This window comes from Ochotona princeps, chromosome 11 (assembly GCF_030435755.1).
Source record: "Ochotona princeps isolate mOchPri1 chromosome 11, mOchPri1.hap1, whole genome shotgun sequence".
NCBI lineage: Eukaryota > Metazoa > Chordata > Mammalia > Lagomorpha > Ochotonidae > Ochotona > Ochotona princeps.
In genome coordinates this window covers 73,897,586-73,920,511 of record NC_080842.1, presented here as the reverse complement: position 1 = coordinate 73,920,511, position 22,926 = coordinate 73,897,586, and the positions used below count along the sequence as shown (strand labels likewise).

The 22,926-nt window shown below is 54.0% G+C and overlaps 1 protein-coding gene across 2 annotated transcripts; it reads left to right on the top strand.

The window, feature by feature from the left end:
- The first annotated feature begins 646 nt into the window (after positions 1–646).
- Positions 647–17,073, top strand: PIGG (phosphatidylinositol glycan anchor biosynthesis class G). 2 transcript variants are annotated; one of them, XM_058670398.1, is made up of 13 exons: positions 647–768; positions 1,743–1,948; positions 4,089–4,298; positions 5,134–5,322; positions 5,810–5,951; positions 8,709–8,921; positions 9,053–9,270; positions 9,576–9,854; positions 10,584–10,969; positions 12,159–12,350; positions 13,771–14,080; positions 15,709–15,872; positions 16,197–17,073. In XM_058670398.1, exons 2-13 carry the CDS (start codon positions 1,856–1,858, stop codon positions 16,411–16,413), a joined length of 2,613 nt encoding a protein of 870 aa, XP_058526381.1. In that variant the 5' UTR covers positions 647–768; positions 1,743–1,855; the 3' UTR covers positions 16,414–17,073. The 2 variants fall into 2 exon arrangements, with proteins under 2 accessions (XP_058526381.1, XP_004579466.2); XM_004579409.2 differs by having other exon boundaries at positions 693–946.
- The last annotated feature ends 5,853 nt before the right edge of the window (positions 17,074–22,926 follow it).

Below are 22,926 nucleotides of genomic sequence, written 5' to 3'. Positions count from 1 at the left end.
CACGACACCTGCTCACGGGGGTGTGAACCGCACAGGAAAATGGGACACGGGGGCGTGAAGGACAGCAGCCAGGGAGGGAAGAGAGGGCAGGACGGGCAGGGAGGGCAGGACTGGCGGGGAGGGAGGGCAGGACTGGCGGGCAGGGAGGACGGGGCCAGGGCCGGGCCGGGTGGAGGGGTGAGGAGGGCGGGCCCGGCCGTAATCGGGGGCGGGGCCTGCAGGGATGGTTGGGGTTGGGCCTGGAGCGGTTCAGGGGGCGGGGATCAAATCGGGGCAGGGGGCCCGGCGGCGTGGCCTAGCGGCTAAAGTCCTCGCCTTGAAAGCCCCGGGATCCCATATGGGCACCGGTTCTAATCCCGGCAGCTCCACTTCCCATCCAGCTCCCTGCTTGCGGCCTGGGAAAGCAGGAGAGGACGGCCCAAAGCTTTGGGACCCTGCACCCGCGTGGGAGACCCGGAAGAGGTTCCAGGTTTCCGGCTTTGGATCGGCGCGCACCGGCCCGTTGCGGCTCACTTGGGGAGTGAATCATCGGACGGAAGATCGTCCTCTCTGTCTCTCCTCCTCTGTGTATATCTGACTGTAATAAAAATGAATAAATCTTTTAAAAAAAAAAATCGGGGCAGGGCGTCATAGGGCGGAGCGGAGCCGGCCGGGGCCGGGGCAGGTGGCGGGGAGTTCCCGGAAGCGCCGACACCCTGAGCTTTGCCGGCGCCGCGACGGATGTGACGTCAGGATGGGCGCCGCGGCGGTTCGCAACCGGTAGCGCAGGTGGCTGCGGAGCGGGTGGGCGCAATGCGGCTGGGCGCTGGGACCTTCGCCGCCTGTTGCGTGGCTATCGAGGTGCTCGGGGTCGCCATCTTCCTTCGGGGTTTTTTCCCGGTTCCCGTTCGTTCCTCGGCCGGGACAGGGCAGCAGTCCGAGCTCCCAGCGCCCGAGCCTTCGGCGGGTACGCACCCTTGCCCGGCGCCTCTGGCCCGCGTCCCTCTCGGTCGTTTACCTGGGGACCCCCAGCCCGCTCCATTCCCTCAGAGGACCCTCTGCCCGCTCCCGCGCCAGGACCCTCTGATCCTCCCCCCCCAGGACCCTCTGTACCCTCCCCCCCCCCCCCAGGACCATCTGCACCCTCCCCCCCAAGACCCTCTGGTCCTCCCCCCCCCTCAGCACCCTCTGCACCCTCCCCCCCTCAGGACCCTCAGCACCCTCCCCCCCAGGACCCTCTGCACTCTCTCCCCGCCTCAGGACCCTCTGATCCTCCCCGCCTCAGGACCCTCTGTACCCTCCCCCCCCAGGCCCCTCTGCACCCTCTCCCACAACAGACACTATGCCTCCACACCCCAGTGTCGGCTTTTTCCCACTTCAGCATTTTCCGGCTCATCTCTGAGTAGCTCGTGCTCCCAGTCCCTCTTTGGTCTGCCTCCGTGGTCAGCACACACTGGGCCCCAACTCCTCTGGCTTATGATTTTCTGAGTTTGGGTTTGGCCTCCACCACTGCCACCACACATCCCCTTTCCCAAAAAGACCCAGGGGACTGTGGGAAGAGTTTGTAAGTGGTCACACGTTCCCTTTTTACTCGCTGTCCCTGAATGTCCTATTTGGAGACCTCCATGAGGAGACCCTGAGCCTTGCAGGAACACACTTCTGAGCGCTTCTTCTGGGCAGGGTTTGTATAGATTGAGATAATGAAGGGGCTCCATTGCCAAGTAAAAATAATCTTATTTCCCTTTTCTTCAATACAATTTCAGGAGCCACTTCCAACTGGACCAAGCTCCCACCACCTCTCTTTAGTAAAGTTGTTATTGTGCTGATAGATGCCTTGAGACATGACTTTGTGTTTGGCCCAAAGGGTGTGAAGTTCATGCCATACACAACTTACCTGGTGGAGAAGGGGGCATCTCACAGTTTTGTGGCTGAAGCAAAGCCACCCACAGTTACTATGCCTCGAATCAAGGTAAGCTGAGCATGATGTTGCAGGAATTGTGATGTTCGAAAAATTCAGTGTTAAAAGAGGACCATGAGGGCCTGGCATGATGGACCAGTGGCTGTATCCTCACCTTGCATGTGCCAGATCTCCTATGGTTGCTGGTTCACGTCCTGGGTGCTCCACTTTCCCTCCGCTCCCTGCTCATGGCCTAGGAGGAGAGTAGAGGCTGTTCCAAGGCCTTGAAGGCTTTGGACCCTGCACCCATGTGGGAGACCCAGAAGAAGTTCCTGGCTGTTGGCTTTAGATTTGCTTAGCTCCAGCTGTTGTGACTACTCTGGGAGTGAACCAGTGGGCAGAAGACTTCTCTGTATCTCCTGTCTGTAAATCTACCTTTCCAAGAAAAATAAGCCTTAAAAAATTATAGTAATTGCTAAACATATATATATTTTAAAAATATTGTGAGCATGAGTGAGGTTGGCCATGACCCCTTACTCCCATCTGACTTTTTGGCCTGGACCATGAACATTGCCTGCACCTCTTGCTTGGCGCATCTGACAGAGTCAGCCCTTGCTGTGCTTACAGCTCTCCCGTGGCTAGTCCTCAGCCAGACTCTGGGCTCCGGTCTGCTTGTTCCCACTTCATCACACAAGCCACCCTTCCCTGTGTCCCTCCCACACACAGCTTTCGCATGGCCCAGTCCTCAGGTCTCCACTCTGGGAGGCCCCACCTCACTACTTGACTCTTCCATTTATGCCCATAGGAAGCTCTTCAGGGTAAGTGTGGTTGCAGGGGTCTTGGTTACACACGCTGTTGCACATGCTCCAGTACTCTGTGTCCGCTTAGCCACCAAGCATCTGCCATGGAGGCTCCATCCTAGTGATGCAGTCCGTTCGCTGGCTGCAGCAAGGAGCTCACGGGGGAGCCACCAGAGCTGTCTTATGCCCCAGAACCCCCTCCCCTCATTAAAAAAAAAAAAAAAAAGATTTATTTATTTGAAAGTAAGATCTTTGTGTGCTGATTCAGTCCCCAAGTGGCAATGACTGAGCCAGGCCGAAACCAGGAGCTTTGTTCAGCTCTCCCTCATGGACAATCTAGGTTCCAGCTCTGGGCCTCTGGTCCTTATCCCAGGCCATTAGGGAGCTGGGTCAGAAGTGCAGCAACCGGGGACATGAACTGGCGCCCATATAGGGTACCTCTTTTGCAAGTGTTAGCTTTACCCACTATGCTATACCATCAGCACCTCTGTTTACACTTACTTACTGAAAAGACAGAGTTACAGAGAGGGGAGGGAGGGAGGGAGAAACAAGACATCTCTCATCTGCTGGTTCCTCCCTAAAAGGCCATTAAAGGCAGGCTGGGCGAGGCCGAACCAGAGTCCTGGAACCCCGCTCGGGTCTCCCATGTGGGAGGCAGAGTCCTGGAACCCCACTCGGGTCTCCCATGTGGAAGCCAGAGTCCTGGAACCCCACTCGGGTCTCCCATGTGGAAGCCAGAGTCCTGGAACCCCACTCAGGTCTCCCATGTGGGAGGCAGAAGCCCAAGCACTCTCCGCCTACTTTCCCAGGTGCATCCACATGGAGCTAGCTGCGTTTTCAGATGCTGTACCTCAGGCAGTGTGAAAGATGTGTGACCACATTGCTGGCCTCCTGTGTTGGTTTTACCACCTCTGAGTTGAGCTTCGGGTATATCCATGTCAGCTCAGGTCCTCCGTGGCTGCTGCATCATGGGGCCAGGATGAGAATGAAGCCCTGTGTGCCGACAAGACAGCAGTTCTTGAGAAAGCACTTCTCAGTTTGGGGGAATTTTCCAAGTTTTGAATTGGTTGTTTCGCACAGCTTTGTCCAATTTTGTTGTGCTCTTGGAGAGGATTTGCCACTCGCATCCCAAGAGCCTGATTAATTCAGGGTCTCGTTTTCAGTGCATATGACACTGCATGTATTGCCACTGTGGTCCCCCAGCATGGTCTGTCCCAGCCGCCACCCTTGTCCTCTTGTCAGCTCCAAGCCCTGAGAGCTCATCAGGGCGGCAAGTCCTCGTTACTGAGTGACTGTCTCCACATTCCTGGGTACATCCTCATGTTTTCTCACTGGTTTGACTCAGCTTTCAGCATCACCTCATGCTGCACCTTGGGATTCCGAGGTCTGATTCCTACATGTTCCCTCCACAGGCACTGATGACTGGGAGCCTCCCGGGTTTCATCGACATCGTCAGGAACCTCGACTCTCCTGTGCTCCTGGAAGACAGCGTGATAAGACAGGCAAAGGCAGCTGGGAGAAGAATCATCTTCTATGGAGATGAGACGTGGGTTAAATTATTCCCAAAGCACTTTGCAGAATATGATGGAACAACCTCATTTTTTGTGTCCGATTATACGGAGGTCAGTTTACAAGGACAGACAGGTGTTGTGCCCTGACTCAAGGGAGACTATGGCACTTGGAGTGTGGGTTTGGCTAATGTTTGCGGGGTAAGGAGTTGTAGTCATTCCTTCTCACAAGTGTCACAGTGGGATGTGACCCCTGATGCCATGTGAGCACAGCTCTGTGCAGAGCAGCAGGCGAGGCTGTGGCCGGAGGAGCTGCGGGAGGGAGTGGCTGAAGAGGAGAGGTAGTGTGCAGAAAGATAGTGCGGGACTGAATGCAGAGGTGAGGTCTGTGGGGCAGACCCTGGCCCACAGGAAGCCTCTGGCTATTTGGTTCTGTAGAAGCCATCGTGCTATTGTAAGTCCAGGGGCGAGCTGGCACAACTTGGTCCTGGGGTGTGGACTGTGCTGGGGCGCAGGACAGGTCTGGAGCTTGATGTGGGAGTGGCCTGCACAGAAGCAAACACGTGGCGCATCCAGAGTGGCATGCAGTTATGGGCTGTAGCAGTGTCTGCAGGCCCCTCCCCACAGGAGGAGAATTACAGAGGAGTGTCCACACTGCACACACATCACCCAGAAGTGTCCGTACCATACAGTGCACTGTGTAGAAACCAGCTGTCAGAGTATCCCTGGCTGCTGTGTAGATGCTGTGCTGTACTTTCCATCCACTACCCAGAAACGTAAACACAGTATCTGCAAGAACGCCATCTGATGCTTTAGTGTTCATGGGGGTTCTTTTCTCTTAATGCCCTCTGTCCAATACCCTCCCTAGATATAAAAGTGCTTGTGTTGCTTTCCCTTGGGAAGTGATGATCCAGGGAAATGGATTATGTGGACATGTCTCCTACTTAAGGTTGATAATAATGTCACGAGGCATTTGGACCAAGTCCTGAAACGAGGTGACTGGGACATGCTGATCCTCCACTACCTGGGCTTGGACCACATCGGCCATGTTTCCGGGCCCAACAGCCCCCTGATTGGACACAAGCTCCGTGAGATGGACGGTGTCCTCATGAAGATTCATACCTCACTGCTGTCCCAGGTGAGGCCCGTATCTTCACCAGGAGAAGTGGAGCTGGTGACAGGGCTGCGGGGTTGCACACACTGAGCTGAGAAGTGACTGGGTCTGGAATAGCCTGTCTGCAGGTCCCAGAGCAGGATTGGCGGAGCCCCAGTGTTGGGGGTGCACTGCCTTGAGGAGAGCCTGCCTTGTGCTATGTGTCTTACTGATGGGGAAACAGAGGCAGGGGTCATCATGTGCCCAGAGTTCACAGCTTGAAAGTGGCACTTTAGGGGTTAGGGGCCAGATGCCAGTCCGTGCCTGCGGGTGCCATGGTTCACGCAGCCTTTGCCTCGTTTGTGATGTTGTGTTGCTTTGACCCCTTGGTGTGGCTGCAAGCTCAGAGGAAGCTGAACACATTGGGAAAGATGAGCGTTTACGGAGAAGAAGAAAACTCTGAGGCTGCTTTCTTAGCAGGTCCTACGTTCCCTTTGGAACAGAGGAGCTGACCATCTTTGTTTTCTCATAGGAGAAAGAACGTGCTTTGCCAAGTCTGCTGGTTCTGTGTGGGGACCATGGCATGTCAGACACAGGGAGTCACGGGGCCTCTTCCATGGAGGAAGTGAGCACACCTCTGATTTTCATCAGCTCTGCATTTGAGAGAAAACCTGGTGAGAATGCAGGGATAGCAGTTAGAAACTGCATTTTATATTCATTTCCTTTTAGAAGCTATGTAAATGAAAATCGATGAGGGGAGGGGGCAGTCAGGGTTTTAGCAGGCATTCTTGCCCTGATTCATGGAATATAAGCTCTTTTGATGGAATTTTGTGTGTAGATTATTGCCTAGCTACCTGGAACTGTTCAAGAAAATTTCCAGTAGCTTTGAGACATCTGAGCTGTGGATAGAACTGAAGAAAGCTTACTGTAAAAGGTGTTCATCATTTGACACCATGCCTGACCTGTAGTGCCAGTAAGAGTCAGGGATCCAAGCACAGCAGATACAACCCAGGCCCCATGAGACAGATGCTTAGAACAAGCCTCAGCCGTGCCTCACGCCTGCCCCAGCATACGCCTCAGCTGCTGCACATGCCTGCCCCCAGCACATGCCTTGGCTGCTGCACACGCCTGCCCCCAACAACTCCTTGGCCACTGCCCATGTCTACTGTCATGATCCCCTTCTTCCCTAGGTGCCAGCTTGGACCCTGTCCTCTAACAGGTGTATCTGCTCAGAGTGCGACACCCAGCTTGCTGTGCTCTTGCTTGCCACACATAGCAGGGGTACAGTGTGCATACAGCCCAGCTTTTCCTGGGGGAAACGGGAGGGAGCTGGCTGTTTCTACCCAGTGGTGCCCACTGCCTGCAGCTGTTGGTCAAGCAGCTGTATGGGCACTGAGTCAGCCTGCTTGTTTCATGAGTCAGAACTACTGCAGCACACTCACACGACTGGGCAGCTGTGTCATGTCCATCTCTCTGAATACCCCTCCTCCCCGCTCCCTGTCACAGCCCCGGCTGTAGCTTAGCTTCTTCCAGACCTGTAATTCCTGGTCTGTGGGTCTCGCTCTCCACCCTGATCTACACGTGATGTAGTTGTGTCAGGGCCACCTTCTTTCTGTCGCCAGCTGATGCCTCTGGGCTGTTTGCTAGCTATGTCCAGAAATGGCTGCATGGGTAGAAGTGTGTGTGTGTACATGTGCTGCACGGGCAGGAGTATATGTGTGTGTTCTTAAGTGCGTGTGCTATGGTGGGCAGGAGTGTGTGTGTGTGTGTCCCTGTGTACATGTGCTGCACGGGCAGGAGTGTGTGTGTGTGTCCCTGTGTACATGTGCTGCACGGGCAGGAGTGTGTGTGTGTGTCCCTGTGTACATGTGCTGCACGGGCAGGAGTGTGTGTGTGTGTCCCTGTGTACATGTGCTGCACGGGCAGGAGTGTGTGTGTGTCTCCCTGTGTACGTGTGCTGTTTGGGCCGTGGTGTTTCTGTCTACATCCCATGTTGTCTTCTCTCCGGGGCCACTCTGGCCACTCTCCATATGTGTGCTGTCAGGTATGTGCCAACCAGTGGCCTCAGTCTGTGTGTGCAGTTCAGGGTCATCATTCTAGATGTGTGGTTGGAGAGAAGAAATGCTGTACCCTTTTTACTTTTTTAAAGACTTGGGTGTTTGTTTATTTAAAGGCTGAGTGAAGGGAAGGACAGAAGATAGTCTTCCATCCACTGATTCTACTCCTCAAACTGGCTGCCGTGGCCAGGGCTAGGCCAGGCTGGAGCCAGGAGCCCCACCTGCATGTCCCATTCTGTGGCAGAAACTGTTTGACCTGTATTGGATGTGGACAGCCAGGACTCGCAGTGCGCTTATGGAATCTCAACTGCTGCTACAATGCCTGAGCTGATCTTTAATGTTTCTGGAGAGGCATGTCAGCTAGCGATGCATTTCTGTTTCTTTACCACTTGGATGCTGATGTAAGAACATTGCTGCTTCTCCTGGCATGTGGAATGGGCTACCCCACCACCCTCTGTGGGAAGTGCTGGTCCAGCAGGGGTGCCCATCTCCATGTCTTTCAGGGTTTTACTACAAGTGTCTCCATGTTTTGTGTTTATCCACCTGGGGGTTTGTTGAGCCTCTTGGATAAGTAGATTAGCGGTTTTTCATCAGTAGCATAGTAGGTAAAGCTGCTCCCTGCTCAGGGCCTGGAAAAACACCAGAAGATGGTCCAGATGCTTGGGCAAGTGTACCCACGGAGGAGGCCTTGAAGGAGTTCCTGGGAAGGACCATTGACAGGGATCTAACCCAAGGGGGATGCTGTTGTCAGGAGCAGCCACTTCACCTGCCCTAGATGTTGAGTCTTGGCATGACCAGATCCCTTCTTAGAGAGCTGGTCAAGAGAAGATAATACATTGGAGCAAATGAAAAGGGAGAGTCTGTGACCGAAGTTCCCCCAGAGTGTGCCCAGAGTCAGGCCTCTGTAGAACCTGCCCCTCCTGACAGGTGGGCTCCATCCAGTGGCTCTCTCATCCATGTTCACACTGGCCATGGCACAGCAAGGGCCCACCCAGGCTTGCTCTGCTTGCAGGGTCAGATAGCCTGCCACAGCCAAGGCCTAAGCACTTTTACAGACAGAGAGCCATCTGGCTTGTCTGACTCATCTGAGTGTGTGGTGGCCACAGCCTGGTTCTGCTGTCTGGTAACGGCACTTGCTGTCGTTTAGATTCTCTGTCCAAGGGAGCACGCATGCCCAGAAGGCGGAGCCGGAGCCTTTATCTGAGGTCCTGCCAGTAGGCTGATGGCTGTGGGTCAGTTCTGCATCCAGCTGCTGGGGCTCTCGCTGTACCGCTCTACCGAGTGTCCTTTGGAAGGACTGGGTTGAGGAGAGTGATCTGGCACACATTGTTCTAACATGTTCTGAAAGTGTCTGGAGTGTCTTCTCTTTCCTAGGTGGCATCCGGCATCCAGTACGTGTCCAGCAGACCGATTTGGCTGCCACACTAGCCATAGGACTGGGTTTGCCGATTCCCAAGGACAGTGTTGGGAGCCTGTTGTTCCCAGTTGTGGAAAGAAGAACAATGCGAGAACAATTGAGGTTCTTACACTTAAATACTGTCCAGCTTAGCAAACTACTGCAGGAGAATGTGGCCGCCTATGAAAAAGGTGTGTTGCCAGTAGCTTGGACTCCGTCCCGGGGTACAGGCCTAGAGAGGGGCCACATGGCATTCCCCCAGTCCCTGGATGCCTGGGAGAAGTGAAGGTATCTTAGGGTCATTGCTGTGTTTTCTTGGTAGAGCCTGCATTTGAGCAGTTTAAAATGTCAGAGCGGCTGCATGGGAACTGGGTCCGACTGTACCTGGAAGAAGGCCGCTCCGACGTGCTTTTGGGGCTGGGGACCAAAGTAGTGAAGCAGTACCTGGAGGCACTGAAGACGCTGAGCATGGCGCTGAGCACACAGGGGGCCCAATACGACGTCTACTCGATGGCTGTGGGCACTGCCATGGTGCTGGAGGTATGGTGATGGTGCAGGCTGGGCTGGCTCAATCAGAGTGGCAGCTCTGATGGCAGTGGTGCCACTGGCAGTGGAAAGCTATTCCTGGTGTCCTGTTGGCCTTCAGCGTTGCCTTGAGGACCGATACCCCATTGCACCCTGTCTACCCTCAGTATTGCCTTGGGAGCTGACACCCCACTGTGTCCCTGGCAGTTTGGCGGCAACAGCCTATGACTGGGCCTGCTTCCCTGTGTTCCCTCAGCAGCTGTCACGGGGAGGAGGTGGGCTGTGTCCGCCTGTTCTGACCATGTTGTTTTCTGCTGCAGGTGCTGGCTCTGCTCCTCCTGAGCACCCCACAGGCCCTGCGCCCTCAGGCTGAGCTCCAAGTCCCTCTGCTGTCGCCCGCCTTCTCCCTGCTCTTTTATTTGGGGTTCCTGGCTCTGTCTGCTGTCCATGTCGTCGTGTGCACCTCAGTGGAGAGCTCCTGCTACCTCTGCAGCCTCTCATGGCTGACGGCTGGCGGCGTGATGCTGCTAGTCTCTGCTCTGCTCTGTGCAGCTACGTCAGCTCTCGTCAAGGCCTGCCAAGCCGGAGATCTGCGGAAGGTAAGGCTGGCACTGCCAGTGTTGGTCACCTCATTTGCTATACGGTGGTTGGATGCTTGGTGCAGTGCTGGCCCAGGCTGTGGTGGAGGTGCCGTCCATAGCTGCATCCAGGACCCCCAGGCAAACCAGTGTGTGACACTGGCCATGTGCCAGAACTCCGGCCTGCAATACAGGGCTCCTGGCACAGCAGTGGTGGTCCCGGTGCTCGGCCTGCACCTCATTTGGCAGTCTCCTTGGCCAGCCCGGCATACCCTTGGGCCACCTCATAGGTTTGGTGATGGCAGGACAATGGGGAGGACATCACATCAAGGCCCTGACAAGGGTGCTGCAGTGACTTAGGCTGGCCCCGTCCTGCCCCGTCAGCATGGGATCCCCAGGCCGTGGTGACCAGTAGGCTCTGCTCGCTCCCTCTCTACTAACCTCATCTCTCCCACCATGAGCAGTCATTGAGCAAGTGAAGGGGTCCTTTGGGTCCCCATCTATAATGTTTCCACTTTGTGTATTTCAAGGGTAACTCTGACGCACCAGCTCTGTCATTTTAGCAGAATGAGCATTGAGAGCGGACTTCCCAGAGCTCTGAAGGCTGGTGAAGCGTCGAAGTTCTTGAGCTTTGAGTAGCTGACCGCCAGGTCCGCAAAGCAGAGAAGGAAACACTAGAACTGGGCCAAGGCCCCTGGGTGGTCACTGTGGGTTCTTTTGGGCAGCCCGCATGGGGTCTTCTTCCTGCAGCACCCTGCCCACCCCCGCCCGAGGTGGTCGGAACTGGAGCTTCTCCTGCTGCTGGGGACACTGGGCCACATGCTGAGTCTTGGTGCTAGCAGCTTCGTGGAGGAAGAGCACCAGACCTGGTACTTCCTGGTCAATACCCTGTGCCTGGCCCTGAGCCAGCAGATGCACCGGAGCTTCCTGGAGGACGACCAGGCCGTGTCCACACTGCCCACAGCAGATGCAGCCTGCAAGGCACAGGCTCACCCAGTGCTCCCCGGGGACCTCCGCAAGTGGACCGTGCTGGCGAGCCCGTGGCTGGTCCTTGTCTGCTGCCGGATGCTGCGGTCCCTGAACCAGACTGGGGTGCAGTGGGCCCACCGGCCCGACCTCGGCCACTGGCTCACCAGGTGCGAGCACAGGGCAGCTGGACAGCTGGGTGGGCCTGACCAAGGGGTCGTCTCCTAAATGAAGCCTCTCCTTGGCTGTGCAGAGTGGGATAGGACTCCAACCCCAGCTAATGGGCAGTGAAGGGCTGACCTATGGGTGTGATTTGTCTGTGACAGTTGATCAAAAGCCTTTGCATCTGACACTCACCACCTGCAGAGGTCGAGCTTGGTGCCACAGCCCCTGTCCTGGGCCCGCTGACCCTTGTTTGTCATCTCTGCTGCCATAGACTGCCCCGAGGTGGGGCGGGCAACAGGAAGGACAAGGCCAGGAGCAGTGTGGGACTCTGCCTGTTCTCCTGTACTCCCTCCTCTCTCCACCCTGGAAGGGGCAGGACCCTTGGGCCAGACAGTCATCTCCTGCCCCCTCCCGCACCCCCGGCGGCCATGGCCCCTGTGCATTTTCTGACACAACATCCACTGGGCAGCAGCAGCAGCCCCTGCCCTCTCCTCACTCAGGAGTGGGCAGGGACTCAGCTAGCTTGCCTGTGTCATAGCATTCCTTGTGCCCAGAGAAAGTGACAGGGAGGGTTCAGGGTAATGTCTTCCATGAGGTTGTTCAGAACCTGTGGAGCTGAGTGGTCACTGTTAGTGGAGAAGTCAGGATGCCATGCTGATGTCTAGGAGGCTGTAGGGGTGGTACAACACCTGGTTCTCGCCACCACCGAAAACTTGTCCGTAGTCAGCGAGAGATCAGCCACCAGGTGGAAGCTGTCTCTCCAAATAAATAAAGAAGAACTGGATTTAAATAACCAGCAATTTTTTTTTTTCAAGAAAATCAGCTACTTCTATACAGTTTTTTTTTTTTTTTTTAAGAAGACTTATTTGTTTATTTACACTAGTTACAGAGAGGAAAATCAGAGAAGAGAGATCTTCCATCCACTGGGTCACTTTCCAAATAACCACAACAGTAGGGCTGGACCAACCAGGAGTCAGGAGCTCCATCCCAGTCTCCTGTGTGGGTGCAAGGCCCAGGCACTTGGGCCATCCTCACTGCCTTCCTATATACATCAGCAGAGAGCTAGAATCGGTGACCATGGGGCTGGCACCGACCCCATGTCTTAGCACCCGTGGCTCCAGCCCATATAGAACAGGCTCATTGCAGCCCCGGTTCACTATAGCAGTAACCCTGGCTATCCCCATCTTGTTGCAGCTCTGAGCACAAAGCTGAGCTGTCTGCCCTAGCCGCCCTGTCCCTCCTTGTGATATTCCTGCTGACCCAGAGGGGCTGTTCCCCCGTGTCCAAGGGGGCCCTGGCACTTGGGCTGCTGGGTGTCTACTGCTACAGGGTGACTGTTGGAAGCCTGCTGTTCCCATGGCGACCAGACAGCAGAGCCATCTCAAAGTAAGTGACTGCAGACCGGGCACGGCCATCAGAAACGTTTGAATGTTTGTACTCATGACCATGTTTTCCTCCATAGCTACCAGGGCCTGTGAGACCCTGGGAATGGTTGGTCACTCTTGTTTGAAAATAGAGAGATGGGTAACTTGGAGGGGAGATCACTGAGATTGCTGACACAGAGCAGACAGGGGTGGCCTGGTGTTGGAGTTGGTCGAGATACACAATGGCCGGGATGGGATCTGCCCAGCAGGTGCCTCGAAGGCACCAGAGTCCCTGGAACCCAAGCAGGTTCCTGGGGGCAGAGCCCATGACAGCAGATCCTGTAAAGGCCAACTAGGTCAGTATGATGGCTGTAGCATGGTAATCTGGGGAAGGCCCGTGGTGGCTGTGGTCATCGCAAGCAAGGCAGCAGTGCTGATTAGCTGCTCCCAGACAGTCCAGACAGGTGTAGGAGCACAAAGGATGAGCAAAGCTTAGTCTACATCTATGTCACTGAGCATGCCCAGCTGCACAGGCAACCCTTGTGGAGTGCTAGGGATCCTGATCAAACTGGATCCCCTGGTGCAATGGCTTTTCTATTAAAAAAAAATTATTTAGGGCTTGTTGTAGTGGTCAGTGGCTAAATCCTCACTTTGCATCCGTCAGGATCCGACGTGGGCACCAGTTTGTGTCCTAGCTGTTCCACTTCTCATCCTGGGAAAGCAATAGAGGATGACCTAAACACTTGGGACCCTGCACCCACATGGGAGATCTGGAAAAAGCTCCTGGCTCCTGGCTTTGAATCAGCTCAACTCCAGCTATTGCAGCCACATGGGAAGTGGATCAGTGGATGGAATATCTTTCTCTGCCTCTCTTTGTAAATTTGTCTTTCCAATAAAAATAAATATTTAGTTATTTATTTACTTAAAAGGCAGTTAGAGAGTGGCTTCATCTGCTGGTTCACTTTCCAAATGGCTGCATCTGCTAGGGCTGGCCAGTTCAAGGTTCAGACCCAGAAGCTTCCTCCAGGTCTCCTGCATGAGTGCAGGGTCCCAAGCACTTAGGGCACTTTCCTCTGCTTTCCCAGGCCTTTAGCAGGGAGCTGGATCAGAAGTGGATCATCTGTGATTTGAACTGGTATCCAATGGGATCCTGGCATCAGTGGCGGTAGCTTTACCTGCTACACCACAGTGCCAGCCCCTACTGTGGCTTTTACAGTCACTTCAAATCAAGTGGGTTGTTTTCCTGGCTGCAAGGGCATGGTTCCCACGTTCAGCCTGATGAGGAGGTCCCACTGGAGAAGGGCGGTGTGCATACTGGCACGTCCATTTGCAGAACTGCATGGGCCGTGCGGTTTCCCAGGTTTTCCACATGCACATATTTTGTGGGAAAATGTGTGTTGATTTCTCTAGCTGGAAACCTGACTTGTTTTGCTTTCTTTTAGGGGCATTATTGAAGCTCGTTTTGTTTATGTCTTTGTCCTTGGCATTCTGTTTACGGGCACCAAAGACTTGCTGAGATCCCAAGTGCTTGCTGCTGAGCACAAAATCAAGACCATGGGTTTGTGGGAGATCTTCAGCGGCCTGATTCTACTGGCCGCACTGCTCTTCAGGCCACACAATCTTCCAGTTCTGGCACTCAGCCTTCTGACTCAGGCTGTTCTGGCCAACTTCGTCTGGAAGCCGCTGGGACACAGTGCTGTGGAGGTCACTGTGATGCACTACTGGTTTGGCCAAGCCTTCTTCTATTTTCAGGTAGGGCTCACTGCTGCCCTTGTGGCTGATTGGCTTTGGTTCTTCCTGGAGAAATTGTTGGTTGAGAGCCGCGGGCTGGCTCAGTGAATCATGTCCCAGTCCCAGTCTGTCCCGGGAGCCAGGGTCGGTAGCCTGTCCCGAGTATGGGGGCTTGGGCAGCATTGTCAGTCACTGTCATGGTCGCAGGCCCCTGGGCTAGCAATGACCATGGTGGACCTGTCCTGTGGGTGGGAGTGGACACCACACATACCCAGGCAGGTGGACAGAGTAGGCACCGTGGGCTGCAGTTTCCTCTGCTCATGGCCATGCAGCCCCCAGCCACCTCTCACCCAGATGTGCAACATCTGCCCCTCCCCCATCTGGAAGCAGGGAGCCTTGGAAGGCATGTCCAGTGGAAGTGCCCAACAGACTGGCCTCTTCCCTGTCCCAGCCCCTCCTCTACTGATTCCCTAGCCTGACCCCCCGCAACCCACAGGTGTGTGGCTCCTCTCTGCCTCTGTCCCGGTACTTAGCAGGTGAGGGCAAAGCTGGAGAAAGCCGAGTCCTTAATAGCTACAAACCCAGTTCAGCCTGTATGCTGCCTCCCCTGCTGTCCGCACCCCCAGCCTTCACCTCTCCCTATCCCCCATCCCTCTGGCCCTCCACCTATGACTGACCTCCCTACCCTACACCCCCATCTCCCAATCTTGGGCTTCAACCCTGGAAGGCTTTTGGACACAGGGCGGCTGCAGGTGTCCTTGTCTGTGGGTTCAGCACAGGCAGGGACCACCCCCCCCCCCGGGGTGACTGTGCCTATGGACCCTGGGCAAGGAGGTGACCCCAGGGGCAGCTGAGCACACAGCCTATGAGGTGGTGTACCACCCAGGGATGGCCCCAGAGTGAGGCAGCGAGTGGATGGGGGTTTGGCAGGGAGATGCCACAGGCCCCTCTGTCCTCTGTTCCTCCCCCCAACTTTTGCTGGACCTTAGGGCTGAGGAACACGGTAGCCTTTCTCCAGCCTGTGTCTCCCTGTGGGGTGAGGCTGTGGCCCCATTTGGGCTGCCTGTGCTAGAGCCATCAGACCCACCTCCAAACCCTACCCTCCTGCCTTGCGTTTCTACCCTCATTCCAGCTGCTGCCTCAGAGAGGCATGAGGCATGGAAAGGGTTCTTCAGGTGGATCCCATCAGAGGGTGTCAGCAAGGGGCGGGTGTATGAGGAGGAGGGCATGAGCATGGGATGGGGTGGGTGGGTAGAGTAACCACAAGTCTCTGCTCAGCTCTGGAGACGCCATCAGGATTGCCTGCTTACCTGTGCCGTGGGTGGCAGGTAGAGGTGGAGAGGGAGGCAGACCCGGGGGACCTTCTTCCAATTCCATGCCTTCTACTGTGCACATGGGGTGTATGCAGTGCCCAGGCCCAGGTGATCACTGGCCAGTGTCCGCGCTTATGGGTAAGCTCCACCTGTTGTTCACTTCCCTGTCTGATGTCACGGGCCCTGCCCCCGGCTAGGGGGAGCCCTGTGCTGGGGCAGCTCCTGACTGCTCCCCTCAAGTCCTGGCTGACCCAGGGAACAGACCCAGGACCCATCCATGGCCTATCCTCAACCTGGAGTGCAGAGGGAGCCTGCAACCCAGGCTTTGTGTTTCAGGGCAACTCCAACAATATTGCCACGGTAGACATTTCCACTGGCTTCGTGGGTTTCGACAGCTATGCAGAGGCCCCAGCTGTGCTACTGACAGCATTTGGCACCTTTGCAGGGCCCTTGCTGTGGGCCAGCCACCTGGTGCACTTCCTGAGCTCTGAGGCCAGCAGGTAAGGTCCCTGTCCTGGCCCAGGGGTGGTGACTCCATGGGCATAGGTGCTGGGCAGCTGATGCCAGAGCCAGCAGCCTCAGCCTACTGGTGGACTCAGTTTCCCTCAACTGAAGGTTTAGGCCTGAGAGTCTGAGCCCCCTAGCGCCACTACAGGCATCTGGGGGCACAGGTGGAAACTCCTCTTCCATGGCTGACCCCCCCAGAGGCCATTCAGGGGGAGGTCCTGGGACATGGCGATGTCATCCTGGAGTGGGAGTCCCTGTGATTAAGCACAGTGTCCTTGGCCCCTGGCTCAGGCTGACATGTCTCCCTTTGATGGCAGCGGCACAGCGCTGGGCCATGCAGGTTTCTGCTATGCGTTGGCAGGCTCAGCATCCGCAGCCATCTACCTGGTCCTGGTGACAGCGCTACGCTACCACTTGTTCATCTGGAGTGTGTTCTCACCCAAGCTGCTCTATGAGGGGGCGCGGCTGCTTCTCACTGCCGCTGTCTGCGCCTTCTGCTCAGCCATGGACCACACTGGAACTAGCGGGGCCTAGGTGGGCACTGGGCACCCACAAGGAACCTCAGGCAGATGCTCGCAGGGCAACATTTTTCATGGGAGCGGAGCAGTGGAGCCAGGAGCACTCGAGCGTCTCCACTGTCAGCAGTGACAGTTGCTTGGTCTGCCTCAGACTCACGTCTTCCGTGATGGAACAGTTCTGGCCAGAAAGCTGGAGGAGCCTTCTCTGGGACCGGAGGCTTCTGGGCTCCCATGGGTCTGTGTGGAACCCACATCCTCAGCACTGTGTCGCCTGCATTAACAGGAAACTGAGGAAATGACGAGAATGACCCCCCTGAGGGATGCCTGCCCACCCAAGGGCAGCTGGCATGCACATCCTGGCCAGTAGCAAGAAGACCCCACCTCTGCAGATTGTGGCTGGGGGAAGAAGCAGTGTTTTAACTCCTCATGGTTCCTGTGGACCACACTAGAACATGGTCAGAGAATTGAGCCTGTGTAAGCTGGGAAAGCAGCCGAAGGGTTCCATTGGCACTCACCCTAGATTTCCTGGTTTTGACATAGATTGTGACATGTGAGATGATGCCACTGCGGAGAGCTGGGTGGAGGGTATATGGGATTCTCTTTCTGCAATTATAACTATTTTTGAAATGAGACTTGATTTTTTTCTTTTTAAATAAAGGTAGGTTGCAATGTGAAATCTGAACATGTTTCAATGAGTGTTTTCTGCCCACCATCCACACAGGGGGCTTCACAGATTCCCACATGACCACGTGTCACACTCAGACTCACAGATCCCGGCATGCTCACATGTCACCCTCATCAAGCTCACAGACTCCCACATGCTGCTGATGTGTCTCCCTCATCAGGCTCACAGATTCCTACATGGTCACGTGTCACTCTCTGGCTCACAAGATTCCCACAGGCTGATGTCATCTCTAGAATTTGTCAGTTCCAGAAACAGCAGCAGACACTGCAAATCACCTCCAGGTGGCTCCTAGCCACGTGGAGCAGGTCGTGTCTCCCACGACTTGATCCAGTGTGAGAACCTAAAAATCGAGGATTCACAGAACTTGCTAGTTGTTTTTTGAACCTGCTGTCAGCCAGAAACCCAAACCTTCTACTCCTGTGTCCTTATGTCCAGTTAAAGTGGCATGTCAGTAGTGTTAAAAATGGGCTTGCCTCAACTCCCACCAAATGCACATCCTGGAGGCAAGCCCAAGACTCAGCATGCACCTTCCATGCCCTTCTTTTTTCCTGCAGGCTTAATGTTGTGGGTCACTGTCACTACTTCAACTGGACATTTTGTGTGCTGTGTGTGCGGCATGAGTGATCTTTAGGACAGGCCAGCCTGGCTGCAGCCCACACTCAGGCAAAGCAGCAGCTTCAGAGCAACCCTATTGTTTCAGAGCCATTCATGCTGAGTCAGACATGAAATCCCACTATCTACAGTTATAACATTCTTTTTTTAAGATTTATTTTATTTTTATTGGAAAGTCAGATATACAGAGAGGAGGAGAGACAGAAGAAGATCTTCCGTCCGATGATTTACTCCCCAAGTAAGCACAATGACTGGTGCTATGCCGATCCTAAGCCAGGATCCAGGAACCTCCAGGTCTCCTACATGGGTGCAGAATCCCAAGGCTTTGGGCCGTCCTCAACTGCTTTCCCAGGCCGCAGGCAGGGAGCTGGTTGGGAAGTGGAGCAGCCGGGATTAGAACCGGCGCCCATATGGGATCCCGGCACATTAAAGGCAAAGACTTTAGCTGCTAGGCCACACTGCCGGGCCCTGGTTATAATATTCCTGGTCCCTACTTTTGGAGTCTGAAGTGAACAAAGAGAAACCAAAAAAATGCTAAGCTTTAGACGAATGTTTTCATCATAGGAAATATTAGTTCATAAAATATTCCTATAAAATTGAGATTAACTCGGGCCCAATTCAATCTCAGCAGCTTCACTTCCCATCCAGCTCCCTGCTGGTGACCTAGGAAAGCAGCGAGGACAGTTCAAGTCCTTAGAACCCTGCAGCCATGCGGGAGACCCAGAAGCAGTTCCTGGCTTCCACCTGACCCAGTTCTGGCTGTTGCTGCCTTTGGTGGGGGCGGGTGTGAACCAGCAGACAGATTATCTCTCTGTAAATCTGCATTTCAAATAAAATCAATATTTTTTTGAAAATTGAGAAAATAAGATTTAAAATGTTAGACTACTTTCCAGCTTTAGTCACAGTTCATTGGCCCCCACCTCATTCCTTTCCCCCTCACTGTGGATTAGTCATAATCTGACCTGCCCGTTTTATTCTGTGGTTTTCTATAACCTGTTTACCTGCCCTGTCCTTCCCATGCTGTTCTCTGGGCACTGAGTGTTCCAGGGTGGACCCCAGGGTTAGGGTTAGGTAATGCCTGGGATTGGGATCCACAGCTCCACAGCGGCAGCTTTGACTTTTTATATTTTTCCTTTTGCCATCCCCCTCTCCTCACTTTCCTTCCTTCTCATTTGCTAACTCCGTCTTTCTGGGTTTTCCTTCCTTTCACTGGATTCTGTGTAGACAATGCTTTTCCTTCCATTCTGACAGTTTTCTGGGGGATGGTCTCCTGATGCGAAGCATCTAATGTCTGACTTACAGACCTGAGACTTGTGAGCCCATTCTGTGGCTCTCACTGGCTCCCTGATACATGTTGCATAACAGAATTCATTCTGAAAGTTTACAGCTTCACACCAGGATGCCAAATGCGGAACCTCCCACCCCAAGCTAGAGGTGGGAAACTGGTTATGCTGGTCATAACCCAGCCCCAAAATCCCCTAAATGCCGAAATCCCCTAAATGCTAGGGTGCAGGTAAATACCACAGGCAAGCACCATGGGTAAGCACCACATGTAAGCATCACAGGTAAGTACCACAGTTAACTACTACCACAGGTAAGCACCACAGTTAACTACCACTACAGGTAAGCACCACGGGTAAGCATCACAGGTAAGTACCACAGGTAACTACCACAGGTAAGCACCACAGGTAAGCACCATGGGCAAGTACCACAGTTAACTACAACCACAGGTGAGCACCACGGGTAAGCACCACAGTTAACTACCACTACAGGTAAGTACCACAGGTAAGCACCACAGTTAACTGCTACCACGGGAAAGCACCATAGGTAAATACCACAGTTAACTACCACTACAGCTAAGTACCACAGGTAAGCACCACGGGTAAGTACCACAGGTAAGCACCACAGTTAACTACCACAGGTAAGCACCACGGGCAAGTACCACAGTTAACTACTACCACAGGTAAGCAGCAAAGGTAAGTACCACAGTTAACTACCACTACAGGTAAGTACCACAGGTAAGTGACGCAGCCCATGTGATGTGTGTTGCTCTGGGCATCTGCACACCTTTCCACCATGCTCCTGAGCCACACGTGGAACAGAGGCTCTTCCAAACCCGGGCTATAACTAGTGCTTCCATTTTAGAGGCTTGAACTTGCTGCTTAGAGAAAAGTTTTGATATGCTATGTGTTGTCATTCAGCAGGCATTACTGGCCTGGAGGCACTGCTGTGGGAGTCCTTGTTGAGCCAACCCCAGGGACCTGTCCTTCCCTCTGGCCTGCAGCCATCCAAGCCACACACAGTACCTCAATGTGTGCTGTGTGAGGTACATACTGGATCATGGTTTGGACAGCAGGACTGGGCTGTGATGAGTCATGCTGCCTGCAGCCCCTTTTGGGACATGGCGGTGTGGGTCTCGGGTCCGTGCCTGGGCCCATTCTAGCAGCTTCTACTCGGGACTCAGCTCACAGGGTCCCAACCAGCTTCTGCATCCCATGGGTGCTCAGAGGGTGCCTGATCAGTCCTGGTCATTGACTTGAAGGTGCCAGTGCCTGAGCCTTCAGGGCATATGTCCCAGGAGGCACCCGCCTCTGTGTCTGATGTGACTGACACCTGCCACTCAGAACCACTTCCCGTTTTTGGTCTCCTATGGTTATTGGGTTTTGTTCATTTTCTCAAACTTTATGGTTTTTAGTACAGTTCATGGTTGTTATATTTATTAGCTTATTCAAATTGGTAGGTGTCTGGCATGATGGAGGAACTATTATGTTGCAACAAGTTGTGTTTGTTGTGACAGAGCTAAGCTGTCCTTTTTGCCTTTCTTCTGCACACTTCTCCTCTCCCTCCCTCCCTCTCAGTCTCTCGTGCACACTGATCTATTTTAGCTCATCTCATTGAGTTCTCCTCTCCTTACCCTGCCTGTTTCTGGTCTTGGATGCTCCCACGGTTCCTCTTGAGCACCATGCTGAGCTCTGGTGCACAGTTCTCTCTGAGCTCAGCTTGCAGGAGCAGCTGGGCTGGGCTGGAACTGCAGTTGCTCACAGAGCCCCAGCCGTGCGCGGTCTCGGCCTCAGCTGTCTCCGGCTGTTCAGGCTTCCGACTTCTTTCTGTACAATTTGCAGCTTTCAGTCCTACACTAACTTCATTTCTGTCATTGGCTACTGTTACAGTACAACTCTTTTTAAGTAAAAGTTTATTTTATTTGAAAGGAAATGTTACAGAAAGAGAATCTTCCATCCACTGGCTCACTCTCCAAATGCTGCAACAACTGGGACTGAGCTAGGCTGGATTCAAGAGTCTCCTATGCGCTGGACTCTATGTATGGTGTATGCTTGCAATGAGGGAATCCCAGAACAACTTGAGCTGTGGCTATGCAACAGGATGGAAGAATCCACCGGGGGGGGAGGGTTTGGGGTAAAGGGGGGAGAATCCCAGTACCTATGAATTGTGTCACGTAATACATTGTAATTAATGGAGGAAAAAAAAAAAGAGTCTCCTATGGGCCTCCCACACAAGTGCAGAAGCCTAAGGACCTGGGAGACCCTCCGCTGCTTTCCCAGGAGCATGGAAGTAGAGCAGCTGGGACTCACAAGGGGGCATGGAGGGATGCCAACACTACATTCAGCAGATTTACCAGCTGCATCACTGCCCCCTATATGGCTGGGTTTCATATTTGTTCTCTGTTTTGCTGACAAGAACCTAAACACAAGGGCAGGTGTCTGGACTGACTGGTGGTGCCTGCAGCCCACATGAGAGCAGCTGGCCTCAGTCCCAAGCATCCTGTCCCTGTGTTTAAGTGGCTTGGGTGCTTGTGGGTCTCACCTTGTATTATATGCAGTTGTGCTTATGCCAGGTGGTTGGTCATTCGACTCGACTCCATCCACCAGAATGGTACTGGTGGGGCTGACAAAGTGAGTAAATTGCCACCAGCTGTGCCAGCATCCTATGTGGGCCCTGGTTCATATCCTGGCTGCTCCACTTCCCATCCAGCTCCCTGCTTGTGGCCTGGGAAAGCAGTCGAGACTCTGCACTCATGTGGAAGACCTGGAGGAGGTTCTTGGTTCCACAGGAGACCAAAAACGGGAAGAGGTTCTGAGTGACAGGTGTCAGTTACATCAAGCATACGACACAGAGGCAGGTGCCTCCTGGGACATATGCCCTGAAGGCTTGGGCACTGGCACCTTCAAGCCAATGGCCAGGACTGATCAGACACCCTCTGGGCAAAGCCTTGCGACCCTGCACCCATGTGGGAGACCTGGAGGAGGTTCCTGGCTCCTGGCTTCAGATCAGCTCAGCCCTGGCTATTGCAGCCACTTAAAGAATGAACCAGCAAATGCAAGATATGCGAGTGTGTGTCCATATCTCCCTTTCTCTTTGTAACTCTGGCTTTCAAATAAATAAATCTTTTAAAATGTTATTAGCTAGAAGCCATGCCAATACATATATAAAACATTGGATTTTTATTGTCATTTATTTTTAGTCACTCCCTGGATGTACCCAATGGCCAGGGGGTGCCCAGGCTAACTCTGGATCCCAGAACCCTGTCTGTGTCCCCTGTGAGGGCTGCAGGGAGACAGGACTCTAGCCGCCTGCCTAATGGAGGAGTCCCTGGAGACACAGGTAGCCCAAGCACCATGAGCACTCGGCCTGGTTGTGGTGCGACCACAGCCTGGACCCTGTGCTGGGACTGCTGCTTCCTCCATGCAGGTCAGTCGCTCAGGCTGAGACCCACTGTTGGCAACGCCCTTCTGGCTTTCATGCCACTCACTGACCCGCAGGTGAGCAGGAAGGATCTAGAACCCGTGGATCTGCAGGGACCTAGTCTTCATCTGATGTGAAAAGAACAGGAATAACATTGAGAGCAGCTCTGCCGCTTAACTCCCTGGTGGATGTTCAGGTTCATTTTACCCATGCCAACACACTCCAACTACTCCAACCATCTATCCATGCACGTGCACACAGTGGCACTCACATATACACTTACACACAGAAGCATATCCCTACCCTCATCTATACACACCTAAACACACACATCTACACACACCCACACCCCTACCCTCAACTATACACACACCTAAAAACACACACCCCTACCTGCATCTACACACACCCCACCCACATCTATACAAACCTACACACACCCCTACCCACATCTACACACACACCCCTACCCGCATCTACACACACCTACAAACACACATACCAGTACCTGCATCTATACAAACCTACACA